This window comes from Cricetulus griseus, chromosome 3, assembly GCF_003668045.3.
Source record: "Cricetulus griseus strain 17A/GY chromosome 3, alternate assembly CriGri-PICRH-1.0, whole genome shotgun sequence".
Lineage (NCBI taxonomy): Eukaryota > Metazoa > Chordata > Mammalia > Rodentia > Cricetidae > Cricetulus > Cricetulus griseus.
In genome coordinates, this window is record NC_048596.1 from 70028076 (window position 1) to 70055272 (window position 27197).

Genomic DNA, 27197 nt, shown 5'->3' on the forward strand with positions numbered 1-27197 from the left:
ATGTGTGATTCAGACCCAGGCAGATGTCAGGGTGGTTTCTCATGAAGCAGCATCAGCTGATTTAACCTGCAGGGTCTCCTCTGGTGCCCGAAGTCATAGTGCTGTAAGAGTGACCCAGGGCATTGCTGTGAGCATGTATGCATGCGTGCGCCAATACTCATGTGCACCACACTCATGACTAGCACACTCCAATCAATTGTACCATCAGCTTCTCAAACCACAGGCTCAGCTGTGTGGCAGGCCTGCCCTGGCCTCTGACCATTGGGCTCATCTGAAGAATCTGGGGCAGGCTCCATATGCCCAGGCTCATGAGCAGGTCAGGAGACTTGGCTCGTTATGACCAAAGTTCTACTCATTCTGGCACTCAGAATAAAGCGGGGAAGGAAGCAGGAGAATAGAGGACCTGCTTTTCTTGACTCATCCGTGGATGAGCCACGGATGAGCAAGGAACATGATGCTAACAGTTATACAGGGCTTCCAGTATCAGAGGTAGGGTGGTGGTGGGAAGAGACTGAAGGCGGCTAGAGGCCCACTTCAGGAGGAAGGCCACCCTCCCAGTATGTGGGCCCAGGAAACAGCTGCTCAGAAATGACCTAAGTGAGCAAGCTGCACTTTGGCAGGTATTACAGTAACTGGCTAAGCCAGCAGTTCTCAGCCTGTGGGTCGAGACCCCTGGGTGTCACATATCAGATATCCTCGATATTTACATTATGATTCATAACAGTGGCAAAATAACAGTTATGAAGTAGCAATGAGGTACTATTATGGCCAGGGGTCAGCACAACATAAGGCATCATTGTATTAAAGAGTCCCGGCATTAGGACGGTTGAGAACCACTGGACTGAGTTGAGTTGGAGTGGGTATCAGCTACAAGGTAAGGAGGATGGGAAGTCTCAGGCAGGCAACATCTGACTTTCCCATCCATCGTCACCTGCATAGTCAAGGCCAGCTTCCTTAGACAACCGCAAGACACCACACAAAATGATTCCGACTTCAGCCGCTCACCTCCCATCAGCAACAGCCACACAGACCTGCAAGTCTGGCTATACGGATATACTGGAAGACCCCAGACCCTCTCAGTGTGTCCCCCTGCAGATTAGTCCAGACCTCTGCACACCTGAAGAGTCCTTGGATTGTGGACTCAGTAAGCCTAGGAGGAGCTCCAGGTGGAGTACCTGACCTGAGGCTTCCTCGGGTACCCCAGGAATGGGCTGACGACTCAGCAACACATGTACCATTGAAACCGAGGCTTGTCAAGGTGCTGGGGTACATCCTTGTAATCTGAGCACTCGGGAGATTGAGGCTAGGGGATCGCTAGTTCAAGGCCGGCCTAGGCTGTACAATATGGCTTTGTCAGCCACAACCCAAACTAAAAACTCACGGAGGCCTGGGGCAGTTAAATGATCTGGCAGACCACCTAAGTCTTTGTGACAAATTGCATCACAATTGTATAGGAAATCAGACAGCCCCACAATTCCACTCCATGTCTGTCTTCAGGACCAAAGGGATTCAGTAGGTATATATCCCTGCAACTTGGAGAAGGAACAGGACCGTCTAGAAAGACAAATCCCACAAAAGGATTTCCTTGTGGCACGCATACCCTTTCAGCAGCCTCAGCACACAGAGAAACGAGGGGGATTTCAGAGAAGTGTCTTTGCTTATCACAGGCCCACATTGTACTTGAAGTTAATCCTATCCAGCCAGAATGTAACACTTGGGAGTTGTTGACTTCACTCCACCCTGCATGACTCATTTCCTGTGTTGTGGGGACTTTTGAGCCATAGGCTTTCAAGTGTAGCCACTTGACCATTGGTCCCTTTCTGTTTCCCTGGCATCCCAGAGAAGCCCAAGAAACGGCTCTGGGAGGAGCAGAGGAGTGAATGAGGGCTGAATAAGCAACCCTCTTCACCCCCAGCCAGGGCCCTAGAAGGGGTTAGGACCTCACAGAAGCAAGGAACAACATGGCTACCTCACCCTAGCCAAGGGGGATAGTGTGGTGAATAAGGGTAGGTTTGGGGTCCTGCCTGGCTGCTCTACTTGGAAGCAAGTTTTGTGTTTCTCAGGCCCCAGCCTCCTTACTAGTAGAGCTCGGTCAGGAACACGGTCTGGTCTCAGGGCTGCTTGCGGAGGGTGGGGTGGGGTGGGGATAGTAGGGAGAAGAAGTTAGGCCCCACTGTGAACCATGGCTGACCATGGCAAACCTGCCATCTCCAGGCTTTGGGGCCAGTGGTAGTCCTAGGGGTAGTCCTCAGCAAATCCCAGGCAGTGGTTGGGGGATGGTGATGAGCCACAGTTTATGACACAAACCACTGAAGCCTGTGGTGAATGGCAGCTTACTACAAAGCCTTTTGATAACTGGGGGCCGGTAACCAAGCCCCATTGGGCTACATTATTCAAGGCAGAAGTACTGAGATGTGTCCTCAGGTTCTCATGGTCTACCAGCTCCAGGACCCAGATGACTTCATTATGCAGAAGCATTATCCTTAAGTCTTAATTCTCCTGGTCCTCCTCAGGCTCCATGAGGAGTCCACCTACTGGGTGTCCAGTCCAATCAGCAGCCCGGTCAAGAAGGCCATGCCCCAAAGTGGGCACTGGGATCAAGGCCACATCTGATCTTGATCTTGGCATTTATAAAAAAATTAATTACATTAATCGACTTTGTGGGTGAGAGAGGAATATACATGCCACTGTGCACATGGGGAGTTCAGAGGACAACTCGAAGGAGTTGGTTCTCTGCTTCCACCATGGGCATCTTGGTAATCAAATTCAAGTCACCAGGATGTGGAAAGTGCCTTTACCATCTGGGCTAGTCACTGGCCTGATCTTTGCACTTTTTCCTTTCAAAAAGATTTACAGTGGACTATATGAGAGATTCTCAACAATAAAAAAAAATTTTCAAGAGTAAAACAAAGCTTTATCTGAAATGAGAGGTCTGAGGATAGGTAGAAGTAAGGCGTGAGTGTACTTAATGGAGAAAGGTTTTTATTCCCAAATGAACTCAGATGAAATAGATAAGAGAGTCAGGTTTGAGGGAAGTCACTTTGCATACCTGCATAATCCCTCCCCATGGTAGGATCTCCCCACTGGTAATTCATTCCCTTGAATCATGAATCACTTGGCTGACATACACAACAATATCGGGGGCTGTCAGAAACACTTAATGCATCAGTGTGAGTTTCCTGATGCCTTTCATGGTTCTGAGTCATGCTTGGTACAAAGGGAACTCTAAGAGGGAAGAATGTTTCATGAAATGAGCTATTAAGAATAGTCCGAGCCAGGCGGTGGTGGTGCACGTCTTTAGTCCCAGCACTCGGGAGGCAGAGACAGGTGGCTCTCTGTGAGTTTGAGACCAGCTAGGTCTACAACAGCTAGTTCCAGGACAGCCTCCAAAGCCACAGAGAAACCCTGTCTCGAAACAAAACAAAACAAAACAAAACAAACAAAAAACAAAACAAAACAAAAAAACTCCCGGTTTGCACAGGCTGGCCTGTCCCTCCTGCCATCCTTACTTTTGAAATAGGTGGTTGAACTGGAGGATGTGAGCAGAAGCCAGCACGCCCAGCACATTGTCCACGTTCATCTCCACCTCATTCATGTAAAGGTTCTTCAGGGCCAGGGCGAAGGCTGGGGAAGCAGCAGCAGAGGGGGAGCCATTAGTGTGGGATTTGTGTGCCCACCCAGGGGTCTTACTACTCCTTCAGCCGGGAGTGGGTAGAGATGCTTGGAGGAATGGTGAGCACAGACTTGGGTGCAGACTACCTGTGCTGATGACTTCCTGGACCCGCATTTTCCTGGAGAAGCTGAGGATGAAGGTAAGGAAAGCTGATTTCTACTATGAGGACCCTCCTTTGAGCCTGTCTTCAGAGTCTGTGTGTCAGACCACCACAAGGCCAGCATGTCCCCAAGGTCTCCCCTAACCTGGGGTCCATGACCCCACGGGAATGTGTCTACTTGAATCTGTGAAGAATGTTATATACAGGCAGTGCACTTCTTCTCTAGATCCATGACATGGAGCTTTATGATGGGTTTTCCCTTGGAGTCTGGGAACTTCAGAAGAAGCCAGGCACTTCTGGGAAGAACCAGGATAATTTAATAATCTACAAACCAGACTGCCTGGCTACAGGTCAGATGGACTTGGCCTCTTGTAAATGCAACATGTGCTGAGATAGTATTGATACGCTGTTGCAATGTACTGTGAGCTGTACCGGTGCCCGGTGCTCCAGGGCACTATCCACAGTGCTCCTGACCTACCTACAGACCTGTGTCGTCACAGCATGTCATACGAGCTGTGTTCACATGGATGACTGACTGGGAAAGCTGGGGAAAGGTTGAACACTCTGCAGGAACCTTCTACTGCTGCTGGAAGCCAGCCAATGGGGACCACTGGGGGGCAGGGTCAGGTCAAGTGTTGTTTGGAAAGAAGGGTAGGCCCATGGGTGTCCCTGTACCCTACAGGCATGAGCTCAGTAGGGTAGTTTCCACCAGGTCTGAGAAGCCTGAACATTCTTCCCTTTCTGTTTGTCCCCTCACCAGTGACCACATTGGTTTTTAGGGATGATGTTCTTTCCTTTATTTTTCCTAGTGTCCCAGCCCTCTTGACCCTTCTTTCTCCACACTGTTCCCCCCACCTCTCTCTCTCTCTCTCTCTCTCTGTGTGTGTGTGTGTGTGTGTGTGTGTGTGTGTATGTGTGTTAAGGCCAAGGGTTGATGTCAGGTTTTTTTTTTTTTTTTTTTTTGAGGCTGTGTCTCTCACTGAATTTCATCACTTTGGCTCAGTTGGCTGGCCACTGATCAGAACTTGTCTATGTCTGCCTCCCTGATCCCATCCAGCACTTGTGTTACAGATGTGCACACATCTGGCTTTTACTTGTGTGTGGAGCTCTGAACTTGGGTCCCTGTGAGCATGCAGCAGGCTTGGTACTGACTGAGCCATCTCTCTAGTCCCTGCTCAGTAGTTCTGAGGAGGAGCCTGCGTCTCTTGTTTGCTCTATTTTGCTGTTCATTTTTGTCTCTGGGAGAACCATTCAATGGCCTTCTCAGAATTTGAAGACAGGTTACATTACCAACTCTGGTGACTGCCGGGTCATTGATCTTCAAAGAAATGATCATCTTCTTTACAGGAGACTTTTCTTTGATCCTCTCACATGGCCGAGCTAGTGAAGAAAATGCAGTGTGAAGATGGAGAATGAGGCCCTGCCACCCTGCACACAGCCTGGATCTTGGCACATGTTTTTTGTTTGTATTTTTAGTTCGATTGTTTGGTGGATGCATTTTAGAGGTGACTACTCATTTCAAATAGTTTGAGACTCCACAAGAAGCTGAAAAGTGGCACAGAGGTTCCTATGTGATCTTAGCATTGCCAAAATGGGTGCCAGAAATCTGCATTGTGCTACCTGGCTTGTTGACTGTGGTTTGCTCTCTGCCCCCTCTCTGTCCTTCCATTTCCCCCATCTAATCTGTGAACAGTTTAAGGGCAAAATGGGCCTCAACCATTGGTTTTGGTGCCTGGGCTGCAATGGGTAGAGCAAGAAGCAAGTGGGGTCACAGTGGCCACCTCTGAAGGATGAGTAAGGGGGCTGTGGCATCCACATGGTGGCTCTCTTCTTCTTCTTCTTCTTCTTCTTCTTCTTCTTCTTCTTCTTCTTCTTCTTCTTCTTCTTCTTCTTCTTCTCCTCCTCCTCCTCCTCCTCCTCCTCCTCCTCCTCTTCCTCCTCCTCTTCTCCCTCCTCCTCCTCCTCCTTCTTTTCAAGACAGGGTTTCTCTGTGGCTTTGGAGGCTATCCTGAAACTCGCTTTGTAGACCAGGCTGGCCTCAAACTCTCAGAGATCCACCTGCCTCTGCCTCCCAAGTGCTGGGATTAAAGGCGTGTGCCACCAACACCAGCTTGGCTCTCTTCTTTTTAAACACATTATTACACCAGGTGGTGGTGTCACATACCTTCAATCTCAGCACTTGGGAGGCAGAGGCAGGTGGATCTCTGTGAGTTCAAAGCCAGCTTGGTCTACAAAGTGAGTTCCAGAACAGCCAGGACTGTTTACACAGAGAAACCTTGTCTCAAACAAACACACAAAATGTGTTATCACATCCATACATCCATAGCACATGTGTAGGTCAGAAGACAGTTTTGGGAGTCAGTTCTCTTTTTCCACCATGTGGGTCCCAGAGCCCAAACTCAAATTGTCAGACTTGGTGGTAAGCAGCTTTGCCTGCTGGGCCATCTCACAAGCCCCACATAGTGGCTCTCAATGCTTTGCCCCGTGGGAGAACCCCTGCCATTGAAGAGTTCTGGGTGAAGGAGTGGGGCACGCCAATGACTGTTAGCTAGTCCATGTACTTAGAGTTGTTCTAAACTGAGGCTCTCAGAGGGGGTTTCCAAGATTACCCCTTCCCCTTGGCACAGAGGCCAGAGAGTCACCTGTGATCCCAGAAGTTTCCTGGCCTTCAACTTCTCCCTAGGTCCTAAATATACCAGTCTGAGTTTGCTCCCCTAAATAATGTGGCAATCCCTCCCTGCCTTATTCCTTCTCTAGGGGCCTACACACAGGTCCTGTTCTCAGAGAGGCCTCCCTGGCTGACCTCATATGACCTTGTCACCAGCAGAGGTCTTGCAGGACCTAGTCTTTAGAGACACTATTCTGGACCCGTGAAAGATCACATGGGCACTGCCCACTTTCCCACCACAGGCTCTTTGGCTTTCCAATGCACTCCTTCCCTAAGTCATCAGAGCCCCCATGGATGGCTCAGGTGGTGGTCTGACCTAAGCTCTGTTCTAGAGGACATGAGGCAAATGCTTAGGAACAGAAAAGACATCACAAGGAGGGAACCAGGTCTCTGTGCTTCTGTGGAGCAGTCACACATCTGGCTCTGTGTCAGTTCAGATGATGTTTGACCCTGTGGGTGCTAGCAGGTAAGAGAGCGTACTCCAGGCTCAGGGAGGGACACTGAGTGGGGACTCTGGCTGCCTGGCTGGCTGCAGAACAATAGGACATCGCTTCCACAACCTGAAACTACAATCCCACTCTGGCCAGCATGCTGGCTAGCTTTGGGGACTATGGATCTTCCATTTCACCTGCTTGTGAGTCAATCTGGAGTATAGTCAGGCTATTGTCCAAAGAAATTGGTGTTGTAACTGCTGAAGACATATGTACTAGGAAAGAGGAGGCCCAAGGTGGGTTAGAGTGCAAAGAGGGGAGAATAAAGAAGTGACCTAAATTCTTTTTTAGAAGGTGATAAGTTGAGGAAAAGAAAAGAAAACTATAACAAACAGCAGGAAGGGAACAGAAGGAGAAACACACGTGTTAACTTCTAGCCAGCATGAACAGGGCAAACAAGTCAGATTTCAGAGCTATGCTTTCCTTCCAGAAAGTTCTTCAGGAGATTCATCATAGCCCATCTTGTCTGCTCTAAGAAGCAGGTAGGCTCTGTGTCTTATGTGGTTGGGTAAGACTTGTTTGTTGCAAAGATATTAATGGAGATGCACTGAGTGCTTGCTGTATGCCAGGTATTGTTCTAGAAGCCCCATACTGATAACCTCCTCTAGGCTCCAAAGCCTTGCAATGAGAACTATCATCCCTCGTCATGGCTGAAGAAGCAGGTTCAACACATGGTGAGCTCACGGTGTAGAGCATGATTTATCACTAGTGAAGAGGGCCACGGGCCAGTCAATAACCATATTCTCTCAATCCTGGAGATATTACCTTTCAGAATCTTGTGCAGCTCCTTTGCTTGACTTTTAGTGTTCTGCTTCAGGGCTGTTAAGTAAAGCTTGGCCAAGGTCTCAGACTGAAAAATCTGAGAGTGGTGGAGTTCCCACTTGAAGCCAAGGCATTGAAGGATCACATCTAAGGAGAGAAAAATCATAGTCTCCTTCCAATGGCCCTCGTTACTCAGTAGATAAAAGGGACAAGTGACTTCCTGGACCTTGGTGTAGTGTGGGGCCAAGTGCTTACCGGCTTTGAGGGGGACTGCATGAGCAATGTTACGGCAATCAGTGCTCCAAGGGCTGCTGACAGAGTTGTAGTTTTCCAAGGCGTGTAAGCTGCTCTCTAACTCTGGGGCTTGGAAACGACTCCGAACAACCTTTAGGGAACCTTTTTGAGCGGACTCTCTTAGGGGGCTTCATATGGAAGTAAAATGGTACTGTAAAGAAAGCCCTTTGCAAACTGTGGAATGCCTTAGTGGGGCCGTCTGACCTGTGTCTGTCATAGATGATTAAGAAGAGACCTTGATCAGAGGGCAGGTGAGTGTGCAAGCATGCCCTGCCAAGGTGAGACAAGAGGGGGATGGGTGAGAGGACTCTGCACAACTCAACTCTCAGTGTTAGCACAGAGCTGGGGGAGGGGCGGGTGAAAGGGACAATTGTTCTAAACCTGACATGCTCTAGAAGGCCACTTGCTGTTTCTTGGCTTTGCCGTTAGTCTGATGGTGTGACTTGGGGGTCCCTGTCTCTCCTTCCCGATGTTGTCATTCTCTAACTTAAGATGTTTCATGTTGGAGTTTAGAAACTAAGTTTGCATCTCAAATCTTGGATGACCTCAGGCAGTTTGGTTATGCTGGGTTAGAAAAAAAAAGTCTCATATATGTAGGGTGGTTATAGGAAGAAACAGAATTATAGATCCAGCATATTCCTTCTCTGGATATCAGCCTCAACTCTGAAGACAGTCATTACATGGTAGGCATCACTAATCAATCCTGGTGTCCTTTCTCCTCACCTAAGAAGGTCTCCAACTGCTTCTCTGAGTCCATTAAAATTGGCAGATGAGAAGAAATGATTAGCTTTCCCTTCTTTAAGAGAGTGGCTTTGGAGTAGGGGGTGTGGCTCAGTGGTAGAGTGCATGCCTAGCACATATGAGAGCCTTGGTTCAGTCTCCAGCGTAACAAAATGTAGAAAAAAAAGCACTACAGTTATCTTCCCACTTTCCTCACCTGGCTCAATGAACTTTTTTCCTATTCTGATTTATGCTCCTGTCACAGAAAAGTCCTTTGGGACAAGTGTCAAGCTGAATGTCAATCATGACTGGCTAAACCCCAGAGGGACAAAAATCCAGTTGCCTCTGCTTGAATGGCATGTGTAGACTCATCTAAAGGCTACTTATTGTCACCAGTGTGTTTGTCTTTCCTGTGTCACATGCACACGTGTGTGGAGCATGTGTCTACTCCTTGACATACAAGAGTGTACACAGGTCCCCTTTCCACGTTATATGGTCATAAGAATTGTGGTTGACAGAACAGAGATCTTCCCATGGCTGGTTCCCTTCCACAGGCACCAGAGATGGGCCATGAAGTCAGCATAGTTCTGCTTGAATCCACTGGTGACGACTCACCTGCTTCCCCGCTTTGGATGTCACTATTGTCGATATTAGAGAAAATCTTTTGGAAATGTGAAACGCAAAATCTTGAGGGAAAAACACAAACAGAAGATCCAGAGGTTAATAATAAATAATTTTTCACTAACTATAACAGTTATGAGAGGAGTGAGATACAGGCTCTGTATGTCTTAACTCGTTACATGAGCCAGGAATTGGAGAAAGAAGGCCAGCATCCCCAAACCTTAAATGCCTACACCAGGTAGGACCTAAAGGACCATGTAGCTCCTTACGGCTACTTTTTGGCTTCACCATTAATTTGGCTGTATGACCTGGGGTACCTGTGTCTTCTTCCTGATATGATTATTGTTATTCATCAACTTTTGATACTGTTTCATGTCAGGGTTCAGAAACTGGGCCACACCGCATCCTATTGTATACTTTACTGCTACATCATCCATCTCCACAGTAGCCATCCCCACAACATACACCATTCCAGTATCCTCACATCTTCTATCCTCACAGCACCCATCACTAAAACAGAACCTTATCACATTTCTCTTTCTGAGTCTGAACTCTCAACCTGCCTGACCCCAAACAATAATCCTTGTTCCTGCTGATGAGAATAACCTACCAAGGAGGTATTTGAGGATACCCCTGCCTGTGGAATGGAACTTCCTTTGGAAAGTATCTAAAACAATGGCATAATACCTGCTGGAGAAGAGCATAGAGTGTTCTTTTCTAGGACATTAACTGCCAGTCTCAGGACAGCTGAAAACTAACCTCACAGTCTACCTAAAACCTACCCTGCTCCTCTACCCCACTTCCTGTCTCAGAACATGGGACCCCCCCCAGGTCCCCAAACCAACCAACTGGACACTGTCACCATCTTATGAAATGCTCTTTTCAACCTGTGCATGTGTCTTTGCCTTCATTATTCAACCTTTGTCCAGGCTACTTCTTGTCTGCCCAGTCATTGCCAGCATCCCGGCCTCCATAGCATCCTTTCCTTGCTACACCACACAGAGTTGGTCTTGTCTCTCCTGTTGGAGATTCATCATTGTGTCCCCACAGACTCACTAGCAAAGCTATAGGTTCCTGCCTCACCACAACCTTGTACCTGTGCCTCTGGCTACAGCCTTTTCTGGCTTCCTGAATGCAGCTCCCATACACTCACAGACCCTGTTCCCATGCTGAGGTCTCTCCCGCTTCTCTCCAGGGGCTCTTACTAACATTCTAGGAAAACCTTCATTGTTCCATTCTCTGGGCCAGCACCCCCAGCTCCATAGATCTCCAAGATCCCATTAAAACTTCTGCAATGCCTCTGGTTGCCTGTCTACTCCAGTGTCCTCTACACAACACCAGGGTGTCTGTTTACTGCTGTGGCCCTGGCACAAGTCACTGTACAAGTGTTCTGTCAATGTTCTCTGAATCTATGAGTATGAATAGCAACAGTGACAATGCTTTTCACAGACACTATGTACTCTACATGCAGAGTGTGGAAATAAACTAAAACTTGAGTCACATATTCAGTTAGAAGATGATTGTCCCAAGAAAGTCAATCAGCCAAGGGACACTTGTAGACCACATCTGGTTTGTGTATCCCAGTGTCCACTTGGGAATGCTGTTTTCCAGTGATTCAGAAACTCTCATGAGCCAGGTGCATGGAGGCGGTTTGGGCAGGAGCCCGTTTCCGGAATAATAGTGACAGCATGCCACCCTTTCCAGGACAGAGATGGCTGCACATGACTCAACCTCAGGAAGGCCTGGGAGCCCGAGTTGTTTACTCAGCAGGAGTGATGGACTGGACCCAGCTATCCTCAGCCTCCCTCAGTTACTTAGCTGACATGTCTGAGAAGATCTGGGCAGGGTTAAGAGTTCAGGCCATCACCTTAAATGGGACTGATGGGTTTTGGAAACTACAGGACACTGTCCATGAGCTCAACCCACCTTACAAACATCCCCATTGCCAGCTGAGCCAGGAGATGCCAGATGACAAAATGGCCACACGGCCTCTCCTGGGTGTGAAAGCTGTTTACGATACAGATTTTGTAGACCTCAAGATGCAGGTTCATTTTAGGGTTACTCGTAGAATCTATGGTATAAACATCTCTTCACTAACTAGGAGGAAAACATGCCCCATGAAGATGTGACAGTGGGCAATGGTAATGTGCTCATAGGCTGGCACTTGTTCCCTCAAGTTGTGGCCCAGGATGAAGAAAGACAAAAGGGAATTCGGGAAATGTCTCAGGTTTGCATAAGTTTCCTACAACAAAGCCACACATGGGAATGCTGGCTTGAAACTTAGGTGTTGAGAACTCCAATCTGACTTACTGGGAAGAATTACACAGACCTGGGTCCTAAACCCTCCATTTTCTTCCACGTGACATAGGGATCTCCCTCTTGGTCTCAGAGCTTTCTCCTATAAAGCAAAGATGACTGGGCAGGGTAGAAGGGTGAATGTATAGGGGGGGCCTACCATTAAGCCCACACTTGACTGATGCTTGCTCCTCTGTCTCCCCTATAACTCAGGCCCTGTGCCCCTATTCTCCCTTACAGAACTGTACTCTGATAAAATATCAAGGGGTCTCCTGTTGACATCTGCATGACCTTCCTGTCTCTGATATGGACTTGGCATTGAAGACAGGATGAAAGAACAAGGTCAACCAGAGTCACCAGTCAGGGATCAGGAAGGGCTCTAGGCTCACTTCCCAGCATGTCTGAGTCTGTAGTAAGTGGGCCCTTCCTTTAAGTCTTGGCTGGGCAGCACCTTACCTCTGGGTAAATGATAATGTGTATTCACATATGCCAGAACCCTCCAAGACAGCTTGAATTATTTTTGAGTGTGTCTGTTAAAGGTTTTACCAAGAATAATGTCATATAAGGAAGCATATTCAATCTGTACATAAGAACTTACAGCTTTATGAAAGGAGTCAAGACTTCCATGTCTCTCAGGCCCCCAACCCCACTCTGTATACTCCAAGCAAAGCTATTCACAGAGTCCTGCACAGTATCTAGGAGTGAGCCTCAGAGTCCCCCACACCCTGGAAACCCACAGACACAACAAGTAGAACTTGCCAGCTGGATGGCACCCAGAGCACTGACCTGTCCAAGGCATAGCCACAGACCCAAAATAAACAGAAGCTGAGTGACCCTTGGTGCCATATGTTTACTACAGTTTGATCTGGCTCCTGTCAAAGTTGACAATGACTCCATAAAAAAGCCACAATAACAACACAAGAGACAGGCCCAGGACTTTACTGATCAGGTAGGGTTGGGGAGCAGTGTGTGCTTTGGGAGACATGTGTATGCTATACAGTACAATTCCAGACACTTACACATACACACTGGCCTTGGAGTGTGACATCAGAAAGTCTCCTGGTATCTAAAGTGCACATTACTAGGGATACTTCCTTTATTACCTAAATTAAATGTTGTCTATCAATATTTTTAAAAAAGTAAACAGGAAAAAAATAGAACCTTTAAGGTGCTTTCCAAGAGTTTCTCACAGTCCCAGGGATCAATTCCCACTACAAAGATAGAGTTGCAATCCCATGTTTGTGAAACAAAATTTGTTTTCCCTACACCGTGGCAGACTTCACCAAGATAATCATTCAATTTATTCAGAGTCTACTGTTTGTAAGAATAATACCAAGCATTTCTAATACACAGCCTGATGAAATGCACCAGATTTATTCATCCATTTAGTTTTCAAGGGAGTTTCCATCATCACCACTTCACAGATGAGGAAAGTGAGGCTCAGTGAGGTTTAGCCACAGGGTAAAGGTCATATTGGACCAGTCACTCAGCAAACATGGAACCAGAAGATCTTCCGTGCCAGATACTGCCCCAGGGAGCAGCCTTTGCTTAGGTGGACTTAACCATGAACACATGAGACAGAACTGGTTCAGATTAGTGCCATCAAGCCAGGGCAAAAGCACCTGGAAGTGAAGGAGCCTTCTGTAATTAGGTGCATTGCTGTGTCCTCCCGACAGGTAGAGCTTACAATCTGGAGAAGTGATGGTCTAGCCAGATGCTAAGACTACTAAGAGAGGGGAGGGGACAGTAGCCTGGGTAGACTGGGTAGAAATGGGAATTCATGAGAATTCACATCAAAACACTTAGCCATGGCGCTTTTTAAGAGGTCATTTGGTCCCTGAATGATGAAGTTAGAATCTGATGGGGGACCCCAAAAAAGCTGCTCTTTAGTCACCACTAGCAGACCTTGTCAGAGCAAGAAGACACTTTAGACCCTGACCATACCTGTGTGTGATCTTCTAGTGAAGCTTCCTTATAGACATGCCTGAACTATCTAACCACCATGGTCTAGTCATCAAATACCTCCCCTCCCTTCCTGGGCTGCCATCCCTTACCATGGGCCTTTGACCCATCCTACCTGTCTGGGTCCTTCAGAGCTTCATCAAGTTCTACGTTCAAAACATTGCACATCTGGGAGAGTCCCAGCAGGTCCCCACAGAAATACTGTTGGGGAAAACGCCACCGGTTGGTTGCACCAACAATCCGGCGCTCTAGCCGATTCTTGCTCTGCTTGATCAAAGAGAGAAAGGCCTTTAACTTCACCCAAATGACAGCTTTCCCAGTCTGTACAGCACAGAGAAAACCAATGCAGACTATAAACTGCCAGAGAACTCTCCAACCTGGCAAGTATCCGTCATGGGGCATCTTCTCAATATAAGGGTGATGTGTTCTGTGATTCAAACTATGAAGTATTTTGGAATTTGGGGTCTGGGAGAAGACAAAAAGGCCAGTTGTTTTTTGTAGGTAGCTAAGAATCTACAAGTAGGCATAGTATTATGTTACGATAAATCTTTCCACCAAAAGCCGCCTGAGCCCTACCGCCACGCGGGAGGTCTCTGCCAGCTGCCTGCCCGAGTTAGGCCCAAATGAATACACAGAAACTTGTATTAGGTACAATGCTGCTTGGCCAATGACTAGGACTTCTCACCTGCTAGCTCAGTCTTAACTATCATAAATCTAAATATTTTATAAGACTTATCTTATTGGACACCTTATTGGCGTCCCTCCTTGCCGGTGGATCACACTGTGCCGCTGGAGCAGGAGCGGAGGGGTCCCGGAGGGGTCCTTCGCTTAAATATGAGTCTCCTTGCTATGTCACTTCCTGCCTGGATCAGCACTTCTCTACTACATTTCCCAGAATCCTCTTTGATTTATAGTCCTGTCTAATTTCCTGTCTCATTGGCCAAACAGTATTTTATTTAACAATCAATAAGATAAACATATACAGTACATTCCCCATCAGTATTGTGCTTCAAGTACTGTTCTTTGAGCACTTAACCTACCATCAGTCAGAGAGATACTATGGACAATGAGTTTTCTTTTTGGTAAAACACACAACACAAAATTAACCATCTTATTCATTTGTAGTGTACAGATCAATCTTACGCAACCATCACCTCTGTCGAGCTCTAGAACATCTTCATCACCCACCAAAGGACTCTGTATCCCCCAGGCTCTCTATCCATCACCCTCTTCCCCACCACTGGTGACCACTAAACTGCTTTTTGTCTGTAGCTTTGCTCATTCTGGATATTGTAAGTGTAGGATCTCACAATGTCTGGCTCTTTGTGTCTGGCTCCTTTCAGTTGCCATGCTTCCAAGGTTCATCCAGGTATCAGTACTTCCTTCTTTTTCAAGGCTGAAGGACATTGCATTGAGTGACTATACCACAATTTGTTCATCCTTTCACCAGTTGATGACCCCTGAGTTGTTCCTGTCTCTCGCTGTTATGCATCATACTGCTAGGAACATTCATACAGTTTCCTTATTGGAAGAGAACACCAGGAATCTAACTCTCAGACTGATGACTCAAAGACACATAGAAGGAAAAACTCACCACGAGGGATCCACGGGAATGGAAGCCATCAATCCTTAAGCCATCCAGGCACCAAGAGACTAGTGGAGATATGGGATGCGGGATCTGAGTCTAGTTCCTATTATTGCCACTTACTGATGGACAACTTTGGGCGAGTTACTTAACCCTTTGAGTCCCTCAGATGGCATTTAAATTGGGGATTAGCTTAAATGGGATGGTAGCAAAGATGATGATGATGATTGTGGTGACAATTGTGACAATGATGGCAATAGTAGTAGGAGTATGTGTAGTGGTGATGATGGTGGTATTGACTATGGTGATGACGTGATAGTCACTATGGTGATGATGGTGATGGTACTGATGGTAGCTATGGTGGTGAAAGTGATAGTGGTAGTGATGATTAAAATGGCATGCTAATACTGATGACAATGGTGGCAATGCAAGTGATGATGATGGTAGTGGTGATTTTGGTGGTCACTGTGATATCGATTGCAGTAATGTTGGTGGGGAGGTGCTGGCGCTGGTGATGATGGTATGATATTGGTATTGGTGGTGGTGGTGGTGACAATAATGGTGACAAGTTTTAGAGTTATTAAGAGGATAAAACGAAACAGTTCGGGAAATGTGTCTTAGTGCATTGCCTAGCTAGGTGACTGTAAGCTGTGGATTGGGTTCAGTTGTGGTCCTGCTGTAGTGAGGCACCAGCAAGGGTCAGCTCAGCAGTGGGGCTGCTCTCTGGTTTCTGGATAATGCTGCCTGGACTCACTCATCCTTGTAGTCAGCCAGTTAAGCTTGGGGCCCTCAGTGGTTCAGGCCCTGGCCCTTATGGACACATGGGAATCCCACTGTAATAACCCTGTGCTGCTTGCCTTCGCATGCCTTGTGTGTGTGTGGGTGTGTATACACATCAATGCACATGTGTGAATGCCTCTGAGCATGAATGTGTGTGCATAGTCAGAGGCTGACACTGGATTTTTTTTTATTTGCTTTAGTTTTCGAATTGGGGTCTCTCGCTGAACCCAAGCTCATCAATTCAGCAAGAACAACTGTCTAGCAAGCCCCAGGATTCTCCTGTTTTTTTCCACCCCTAGCAATGAGAGTGCTCCACCTACACTTGGGTTTTTATGGCTGCTGAGGGATCAAACTCAAGTCATCAGTTTCGCATGGCAAGCACTAATTGTTTCCCTAGAAAGAAACTATGCCTTACATTGAAATTTCTATAAGGTTGATTCATTGATGCTGACTTCAATGACTGGAGAGGTTGGAATGCTGTAGGTCCAACCATTTATCTTGGGCTATCTTCAGTCCCCTTACTAGTCATTCCTTCTGTGTCTGACACATCCTTGTGACTATCAGGTGAAACATTTGCAATGTATTAACAGCCTAAAATCTCAAAATGTCATCAGTTAACACACACACACCCATAGCAGAGATTTCCCCACATGGGTGTGACCTATCTACCTAATGGCAACATACTTGACAGTGTATTGGCTTATAATTGACAATGTATTGATTTATAACTTTCTGTGTTCTATTAATATAAAATGTCATGAAGCTGTTACTATGTTAGAAAATGGACTTTAGAGTAACCTAAATCTGTGTTCCTGAGTAGAGATCATTTATATTTGTCTCCAGAATAAACTATCTGCTATCCCCTTTGAGGTGAGAATTGTAGTTTTTGCATGAACAACCATCTTCTCAGCTCTGCCATTACCCACCTTTTGGTGAAAGGACCTACTTACCTGAGTCAGCATTTTGATGAATGGTGGTGGAGCTGACACGGAAGGAAACAGATGAGTATCTGGAAGACAAAAGAGCTAAAGCTGAACATTTTAACACACCCATGAAGCATCTCATCAGAATATTGTAGAGGAGACATCTAAAGAATCTCTATTTTACCATAAAAGGAATAATGAGAAAGCCTTAATGTGGGTCATATATCAAAGCAAGATGGTATCTAGGTTTTCTGTTGCTAGTTTGAATGTGAGGCCTCATAGTACACAAGAGCCCTAGCCTGGAGCTACATCCCCAGGCCTAGGTTCTCTTGGTTTGTTTGTTTGATTTGAGACAGGTTTCTCTGTGGGATAGTCTTGACTGTCCTGTAACTTGCTCTGTAGACCAGGTTGGCCTTAAACTCACTGAGATCCTCCTGCCTCTGTCTCCCAAGTGCTAGGATTGAGTTCTAAATGGCATATCTGTGGATGAATCTATGCTATTATGTTGGAAAAACATCTCAGATGGGGCAGCAGAGATATGACTTCTCACGTTGTCAAGAGGATGAAGATCAATGGATGGCTGCAAGCAAGGTGGCATGTATCGGGTGAACATGGATCAGGAGACAAAGGGGGACTTTACCAACTAGCCCCCAACAACAGGTAGAGCCAGGGCTGTACTGGAGCCCAGCAGATTTATGATTACTTTGAACTTAAGGGCCATGGAAGAGGACTGGCAGCATTCATCCTTCTGTTGGTTCTGAACACCATTAGGGCAATTTGGTTATAAGCCACAGAAACCCATCTGAATATATATATATATGAGGGTAGGTTGCCTGGAAGATGCTGATGGGAGGAGGACACTCACAGGCTGATTCTCATTTAAAAACTTATATATCAAAGCAACCCAGGTGGGAATAGGTCTGAATAGTAGAGCTTCGAGTGCATAGCCCTAGACTGAATCCTTAGCAATGTGTGTGTGTGTGTGCGCGCTCGTGCTATGCACACACACACACACACACACACACACACACACACACACCCATGCCCACACATGGTTTTTTTTTTTTTTTCACAAAGAAGTCAGAATGACCTCCAGCTCCCTAGCCTAAAACCTTTGTCTACTTTCCACTGTTCTAGATAAGAACTCTGAGTCTTCAGTGTGGCCCAGGGACATCTAAGGAGAGAGGAGGGGACTTCATGTGGACTTCATGCAGAGCTGGTAGGACATGAAGAAATGGCCCTGCCAGGACCCTCCATACAGAAGGCTCATTTCAGTTTAGAGGCTACAGCCCAACTTCGGTTTCTTTTACTCATTGTCTTACTAGATGGCCTTGAACCCCAGGGCATTTCAATGGCACTAAAATGTATTGTTATGTCTTTTATGTCTCACTGGAAGATATGTGCTTTATGGACTTTGGCTGTGGCTTTCTATGTCCTCTGGTGAGGAAGCTGTCTGTTCAGCTCCCAGCCAGGAACCTCTTACTTGCCTCCCTGCTCTCCTGGAGCTACATGCAAGTAGCTCCTATCACCAGGCGAGCCTTTGGTCTCTGCTGTGGGTGAGGTACCAGTCCCACTTACAGTTCTGAAGTCCTGTTGCCCACTGGGAGATGATCACAGAGGTTGCATGAAGAGCAGAGGAACAATCGTTGCACTCAACTCTGAATTACAGGAAAGCTGGAGTCTGGGCGCCTTCTGAGCCTGAATCTTGAAAGCTCTCATGACACCTGGGGCTCACCCGCTTTTCCTATGGGCCGAGACGCTTTGCTGGGGGAGCCTGCCTTTGGCTTCCTGGGGTAGTTGTGGGTACCATGGTAACAACAGTCAGATTCCAAGGACTTCCTGTTCTGGGTTCTGGTGTCAGCTCAGCTTGAGGCTTCAGGCTATGGGCTGAGGGGAGACAAGGCTGTCATAAAACAGACTGAGTGACAGCTCCTCGGCAAGACCAATGGGTGTCGTGAGCTTCCTCTAGCCTCCCTCTCATGGCAGCAGTGCTATACTTGTCCAGGGGACCACATCAATATCCTTATAGCACCTGAGCCACCTGAAGGGTCCATCCTCTAATCTTTAATCCCTTTCACTGGAAACACTTTAGGTCCTACCCAGCTCTGGCATTTGGGGTATTCAGGTGTTTGGACAAAACAACATTTCAATAAAAATCACACTTTAGAGCACAAATGGACTTTGGGAGCCCATTCCCTATGGAGGGATACTATTGCAGCTCAGATACAGCAAGGAGGGTCTAGACCCTCCCCCAAACAATATGATAGACTTTGAAGGTCCTTGGTAGGGGGCCTCACTATCCCTGGAGAGGAGTTGGGGGTGGGTTGCGTGGGGAACATGGGAGGAGAGGAGGGCGAGGGAATGGGGGGATGGATATGTAAATATGAGTAATTAAAAATAAAAAATTTAAAAAATCATGCTTTACATTATTGAAACTACCCCAAGGGATTACCTTGTTAATGGGTGACTTTTCTTCTGCTGTTCCTGAGAATTATCTGTAAGTCAAGGATGTGACTAAGACTTTTCACATCAGATACCAGATAGAAGGTCAAACTCCCCCAGTCACATCCCCTGGGAAACTTGGTCTAGGAAATCTCTGGACCATCACCCCAGAAACTACAGGGGACCCTAGCCATAGGACAGGAAAGTGAAATCAGTCAGGCAGCTTGTGAGGCTAAAGACTGGCTCTCTCATGAGCTTCATTCGTGGCTTCTCCCGAGGAGTCAGGTAAATTATAAAGAAGAGCAGGAAGGCAGATGCTCTTCTACCTGTAATTATGTGCTAAAAACCAGAAAATACTGAGTCCACTGGAGGCGTCTCTGAATTTGCCTGCCTGCTCAACTCCCACCCTCTGGATTCTGCCTACATCCCCTTTGCAGAGCAATTAGTTATATGGAGGGTTCTGTGAATGGCCTTATCCTTCCCTAGAGCCTGACAACCAAACATGGCCTTTAGAAAGTGCTAAATAAAAGTCCCTAGAATTGGTGAATTGGATATACAACTCTGCTTTTCCATACAAATGAACATTGCATGTGAGCCCATGTCTTCTCACGTATGTGCACGTGCATGTATGTATATGTCTCTGTGTGGTCATGGGCTTGGTGTTTGTACCTAGCTGCTATGTACATGTATAGAATTGCATTCACATGTGTGTGTCAGGAGCATCTTTAGTTGCCTGAGTAGCTCCCGGGGATGCATTTTTTTTTCTGGGGTGTTCCTTGGATTGGGAAACTTGGAGTGCAATAAAAGAGGGTTCATGGCAGCTCATAACTGACCCTGTCAGCTGTCACTCAACCTGGGAGGAGCTGATCCTTAAAGGTTTGTGCTTCATGGGTGGGTAAAGCCATTCACATAGCCCTTCTCATAACCAACGGCTCAGCAAAGAGAAAGTAGTGCAGAGTCCAGAGGGTAGGGGTGGTGGAGGCAGGCAAATTCAGGGACACCTCCAGTGGATGGACTCAGATGCATAGAATTAGAAGAAGCATCCAGAGATCTACAAGGATGACCCCAACTAACAATCTAAGCAATAGTGGAGAGACTACCTTAAACACCTTTCCCCGATAATGAGATTGATGACTACCTTACATGCCATCCTAGAGCCTTCATCCAGAAGTTGATGGAAGCAGAAGCAGACACCCACAGCTAAACACTGAGCTGAACTCCTGGAATCCAGTTGCAGAGAGGGAGGAGTGATGAGCAAAGGGGTCAAGACCAGGCTGGAGAAACTCACAGAAACAGCTGACCTGAACAAGGGGGAGCTCATGGACTCCAGTCTGACAGCTGGGAAACCAGCATAGGACCGAACCAGGCCCCCTGAACGTGGGTGTCAGTTAGGAGGCCTGGGAAGTCTATGGAGCCTCTGGTAATGGATCAGTATTTATCCCTAGTGTACAAAGAGATTTTGGGAGCCCATTCCACATAGAGGGATACTCTCTCAGTCTAGACACATGGGGGAGGGCCTAGGCCCTGCTCCAAATGATGTGACAGACTTTAAAGATTCCCCATGGATGGCCCCACCCTCCTTGGCGAGTGGAGGGGGATGGGATAGTCTGCAGGAGAGGAGGGGAGGGAGAGGAAACTGAGATTGACATGTAAAGCAAGATTGTTTCTAAATTAAATAAATAAAAAAGAATCAGAAGAAGCACAGATTTGAGGTGGGGTCCAAATATCTTCTGTCGCTTTCTGTCATCCTAGCATACAAGGTGAGGTCAGGAAGGGGTGCTCAGTGGCAGGACTTGATGACAGAGAATACAGGCTGAGGGCACCAAATTTGTTTTACAGGCAGGGGTTAGGTGTCCAGTTCAGGGTCTACCCACAGTTCTAGAGTGTATCCAGGTGAAAGCAGACTTTAAGTGGATGTTCAGGACTTACAGGGGCCAGAGGAGAGCCTGTACTCCTGGCTGGGATGTGGGCCTTCTCTACACTGCAGAAGCAAAGTATTGCTGAAATAAATTTTCTTTTATAAATCCAACACACAGGGGAGATAAATTCAGAGGCAGGAAAACCTGGAAGAGAAGGAATTGAGGCAAGAACTCACTATAGAGCCCTAGACAGCCTCATACTCCCTGGACAGCTCAGCTAGGCCTAGATTTGCACCGACCCCCCTGTTTCTACCTCTCAAGTTTGGGGATGGATTACAGGTAGGTATCACCATGCATGGCTGCCAAAATATTTTGACAATAAAAGTAATTTGAATCCCATGGATGGCCAAAATTAACCTTCATTAATACTACATCAATATTTGTGCATGTATGTAAATACCCACCCACATTCCTGTGTATTATTGATAATGGTGACACTGTTTCTGATATTGGGGAAAGTGATGGATAGTGTAACTCATTTCCCCCCCACTCCCATGTTTTATTGATAATGGTGACACTGTTTTTTGATGTGGGGGAAAGTGATGGATAGTGTAAAACATTTCTCTCCATATTCCCATGTATTATTGATAGTGATAACACTTTCTTTTTTTTATTTTTTTCACTTATTTTCTTGATTTATTTATTTTATTTTATTTTTTAATCTTTTTTTAAAAAATTTGAATTAGAAACAAGATTGTTTTACATGTCAATCCCAGTTGCCTCTCCCTTCCCTCCTCCCCTACAACCCCCTCCCGCAACTAAAAACCTTAACTATCACATATCCTTTCTGCTCCCCCTGGAGGGTGAGGCCTTCCATAGGGTGTCATCAGAGTCTATCGTGTCCTTCGGGATAGGGCCTAGGCCCACCCCTGGATAACACTGTTTTTTGATGTAAGGGATAGTGATGGATAGTATAACCAGCCACTCTGACAGACATTAGTGTCTCAAAGTACAAGACTTGCAATCAGGCTGTGTGTTCCTTTGCTAGGGAACAAGCTACACACACTCTTCTAGTGCCTTACCCTCCTCCCCCATCATAGTACACACAGCCTGCTCTCTGACCTTGAGTCTGTCTGCTGCTTCCCTCTCAGCCCAGTGCCAAGGTAATCATGTGATTGAGTGTGTGTGTGTGTGTGTGTGTGTGTGTGTGTGTGTGTGTGTGGTGCCCCAGCAAAAGCACTGAAGGACAGATCTGCCATCTTTATGTTGCTTCCCCTTTACCCCAAATTTTCCCCCATGTGAATTGTCTCTGGAATGGAGGACTTTATAAATGATTTTAACGAAGGTATTTGAAATATAAGAACCTGAACCTTTCTGACATCCCACCTATCTCGGTACCACTCCTGGGGCTACTGGCTATGAGAAAAAAACAATCCCTGAGCACCGCCTAGTGGTCACACTGGGGAAATGTCCCATGTCACAATCCCATCATACCTGAGCCCAACCTTTGGCCTTGGCTGTGTTGATCACTTTCTGTAGCATTAAACTCAAGGACTCAGAGCCTTCTGCTCACCCCTAGAGTCCTCAGCATACACATTCCATGGATCTCTCAGGAGCTGAGCAGTATACCACAGTCAAAAACAAACACACACAAATGAAAAGAGCTCTAACTCCCCTCCCTGGAAATTCTACTTGATGGCATCCACTTGCTGGGAATGGCAATGACTCACCCCTAGGACTCAGCCTATGGGCGCAGGGGTGGCTGGGAAGAAGAGTGGGAAACATAACCAGCATTCCAGCTTTGGGTGACTGTCCAGGGAGCTGCTTTCTGTCTCACCTGGCATGTTCTGAATCCTGAGGGATTGGTGAGAAAGAGTCAGCTTCTTATTACAGTGTCAGAGAACCTGCTATGCTACAGAGACACAGTTGAGCAAGCTCCTACAGAGAACATGACAACTCCTCTGATGTATAAGCTCCGTGCACACATGCAGGCAAAGACACATCTCCAGAAATGGGGTGTGAGGCCAGAGAATCACTACTGAGGCTCGTTGGTGAAGGATTTCCCTACATGAAGACAGAGAGGTGGCTATTCATGCAAGTGAGCACACATGTACACACACACACACACACCCTCCCCACCCCACAAGTGCACATATGCACCTAAAACAAATGTGGAGAGGGAAGAATAGCCCAGGCAAAACAGTAAATGAACCTCTAACCTGACCATACAGAAAGATGAATTATCTCACCAGAAATTAAAAATAATCCTCTTAGAGCAGGTCTGTTGGGTGCAGACCTGTATGCAGGAAATGGAGGCAGAAGTTCACAGTCATCCTTGATTATACAGGGAGTTTGAAGCCAGTCTATCATAGACAAATAAGCAAGCAAGACAAAGACTCTGATGGAAGCCTGCTATGCCTCAAGGGAGCACAGACAGTTGGGCTTGTAGAACAGCCTGTTATACCAGAAGACATGCTGAGGCAGGAGGATGCTGATGATGGCCATCTTTGCCACATCTTCCCCTGTGGAGGTCTACTTCAGTCTCAAACTTGTGTTGTCGTAACTCGGTCCTTCAGCATTTCAAAGGAGAAGGCAGGTGACTGGAAACACACCCCTCAGTCCCTCAGTCAAGCAGGTAGTGGAGAAGCCAGCACAGCTGTTCCCTGCAGCCTCTCACCCAACAGTACAGCATCCCAGAAGGCAACACCAGTGAAGAGAGGTGACCAAGTGCAAAACAGGACTGAAGTCAGGCCAAGCCCGCTGAACGGCAGAGGGCAGTCCAGGGGTTGGCCCTTATGTCCCACAGGGTACAAGCTACGTACACTGAAGGCCAGGGAGCAGTTATGTAATGGCACTATCCTAGTTAGGGTTTCTATCACTATGATGACACACTGTGAGCAAAGCAAATTGAAAGGAAAGGGTTTATTTGGCTTACACTTCCACATCATTGTCTTTTACTGAAAGAAGTCAGGACAGGAACTGAAACAGGGCAGGAACCTGGAAACAGGAGCTGATGCAGAGGCCACAGAGGGGAGCTGCTTGCTGGCTTGCTCCTAATGGCTTGCTCAGGCTGCTTTCTCATAGAACCCAAGACCACCAGCCCAGGGATGACATCACCTACAATGAACTGGGCCCTCCCCATCAATCACTAATTAAGAAAATGCCCTGTAGGCTTGCCTGCAGCTGGATCTTATGGAGGCATTTTCTTAATTGAGGTTCCTCCCTCTCAGATGACTCTAGCTTGGGTCAAGTTGACATTAAACTAGCCAGCACAGGTACTGACTCTGGAAGGCTTCTAAGCAACAAGAATCCTAAACCTTAAAAAGTGTAGTCCTGATTTCAGTCTCCAGTACTTCATAGAATAGGGCATGTGGCATATGTAGCCCAGCACTTGGAAAGTAGATGCTGGAAGACCACAAGTTCAAGGTTATCCTTGGCTACATAATGGATTTGAGGCTAACCTGGGCTATATAAGACTGTCTCAGAAAATAAAAGAAAAAAAAAGATATCTTAATGTGACTTCTTGGCTGCTGGGGAGAGGCAAAAGGACAGCCCCTGGAACCCCAGAGCTGACCTGGACCTCACAAGTGGACCTTGGCCATAAACAATGTCAAAGGACATCAGCATTGGACATGCCACCTGGATTGTGGTGGGTCAGAAAGAACTGAGACCACTCTGTAAGCATGTCTGACACAGACAAACTTGAAGGTGATTTGAACCACAGCAAGGATCAAGTGTCTCTTAGTCCTTCCTGGCTTCTAATGGCAGCCCTGCCTCCCTCTTCCTATACCTTCTGAATCTTTTCTATGATGCCTTGAGCCCCCCCCCCCCCCCCCCGTGGAATTCCTGCTTCACTGCAACTACAATCAACCTGCCCAACTATACTCAATGTTCCTAGTGGTTGGCTAGAGCAGGGGCTTCTAACATGGGTTCTGAGGCTTGAACTCAGGTCATGGGGCTGCCTGGCAAGTACTTTGTAACCAACTGAGCTATCCTGCCAACTGGACTTACCCTTATTCTACAATCAAAACCTTATCTTTGGCAATAAGGCATCAGCAAGAGTCCATTTGTGTCCGGCTCTAATTTCCTCTGTCTATGGGCATATAAATGGCATACAAATCAGACATTTACCAGTAATAAATCATGAAGAAGTCTATTTTTGAAACGATTGCTTGGTAGTCATAGCTTCCCATTTATTAAAGATGAAAGCAAATTTGTACACTAATGAGAAAGTATGCGTACTTAAAAAATTAGATCATGGTTGAAAACTTGATACTGCAGGAGTCAGAGAATCTCCGATTTTTTCAGAGTTTGTCAATATTTAGATTTTTTAATCATCAATGCTGAGAACATACCACCACACGAATACACAGTACAAAATGACAAAAAGTACAATGGCCATTGAAAAAAATTGGAAATTCTGTCCTAACCCCATGCCCAAATCCACTTAGTGGAATTTCAAGAAGCCTAAATTAACAACTCAGTTTACATTTAAAATCAAGCATCCAAAAAAAAAAAAAAAACCTCCCAAATGTTAATTAGATACTTGGATTCTGAGAAGTGATGGCAGGGAAACATTTAAAGCCATCGTTTTCCATAATGAAGCCATCAGAGCAGAAAACTTTGCATTTACAGTAAAAACACTGCCACTTATCACATACGGCAGCCTCAGATGGAAGCCGAGGTATTGCAGGCAGTGTTTCTGGCATTGTGTGATGTGATGGCCTGCGCAGTTCACACAGCTCATGTTGTATGGTCAGAGTGCAGGCCATGGTGATGTTGTGAAATGCAACAAGACAGCCAGAAATGATGCCTTGGACTCAGCATGCATGCATTTTTGATTAACTTTTTGAACATTGCAGATTCAGAAATCTTTTACTATTGCCCAATTTTTCTCAGTCCCCACATTCAGTTATACAAACCATATGGGATCATGACCCAGTTCAAGAAGCTGGGGTCTGGAGCACAGGTGAGCCAACCAAAGAATTGAGCTTAGAGATGGCTCAGTAATTAATAGCACTTGCTGGTCTTGCAGCAGACGGGCGCTTGGTTCCCAGTATCAGAGTGGTGGTTGACAACCATCTGTAACTCTAGTTCCAGGGGATCTTCTGTCCTCCCATGGACACCAGACATTCACATGGTGCATTTACATACATTTGGGCAAAACAATCATAAACATAAAAATGAAAGCAAAAAAAAAAAAAACTGAGCTAGATGTGATGGTGTACACCTTTAATCTCAGCACTCGGGAGGCGGACGTGGGTGGATCTGTGAACTTGAGGCCAGGGACACATAGTAAGACTCTGCCTCAAAAACAATCAACAAAAGTTATTCATCTTAAAGAAGTATACTCACATAGGTATATAAGGACTCTCAGGTAGTTCAGAACAATAGCAAAACACTGCACACAATTTAAATGTCCACTATGCAGGATAATTGTTTACTTACCATGAAATGCTATGTGGCCACTCAATGGAACAAATAGCAGTATTTATTGATATATAATTTACCACAGATTGCAGCTCACTGCAGAGAGTGCTGGAGCCAATGAGTCAATGGGCACAGAGTCCCCAAGGAAAAGTAACTGGATGTGGGCAAGAGATTCTTAGACAAAAAGAGATTCTTAGAAATCAAGCATTCTCAGATGAACTTCTCCCATTGCAGTCAGATAAAAATTTCTGGAAAATAAGAAAGGACTCATTTTTGGTTTATGTTTGCAGAGATTCAGTCCACCAAAAGCAGCTCCATTCTTCTGGGCCTATGATGAGGAAGGAACATCACAGCAGTGGAAGCATGTCACAAAGGCTACTTAAGCTCATGGCAGACAGAAAGCAGAGAAAAGAGTGGGGACCTAGGACCAGGTATAACTTTCAACGGGATATTCCCAGTGACCTAAAGTTAGGCCCTACCTCCTAAAAACATTTCCAGAAACTCTTAAAATAGACCCACTGGCTGGGGACCAAACATTTATCATGTGACACTGTGGCAGGTGCTTGATATTGAAGTCACTTGTCTTAGTGTT

At 46.4% G+C, this 27197-nt stretch overlaps 1 protein-coding gene across 1 annotated transcript in view; it reads right to left on the bottom strand.

Moving 5' to 3' along the window:
• The window catches only part of Btbd16 (BTB domain containing 16), a 60600-nt gene that overhangs the window by 28971 nt on the left and 4432 nt on the right, over positions 1-27197 (bottom strand). The window contains exons 2-7 of the mRNA XM_035441611.1: positions 16851-16960; positions 13702-13850; positions 9324-9394; positions 7698-7841; positions 5064-5153; positions 3510-3624 (exon numbers count right to left, since the gene is read on the bottom strand). Coding sequence (XP_035297502.1) covers positions 3510-3624; positions 5064-5153; positions 7698-7841; positions 9324-9394; positions 13702-13850; positions 16851-16960 — 679 coding nt within the window. The remainder of the gene's footprint in view (positions 1-3509; positions 3625-5063; positions 5154-7697; positions 7842-9323; positions 9395-13701; positions 13851-16850; positions 16961-27197) is intronic.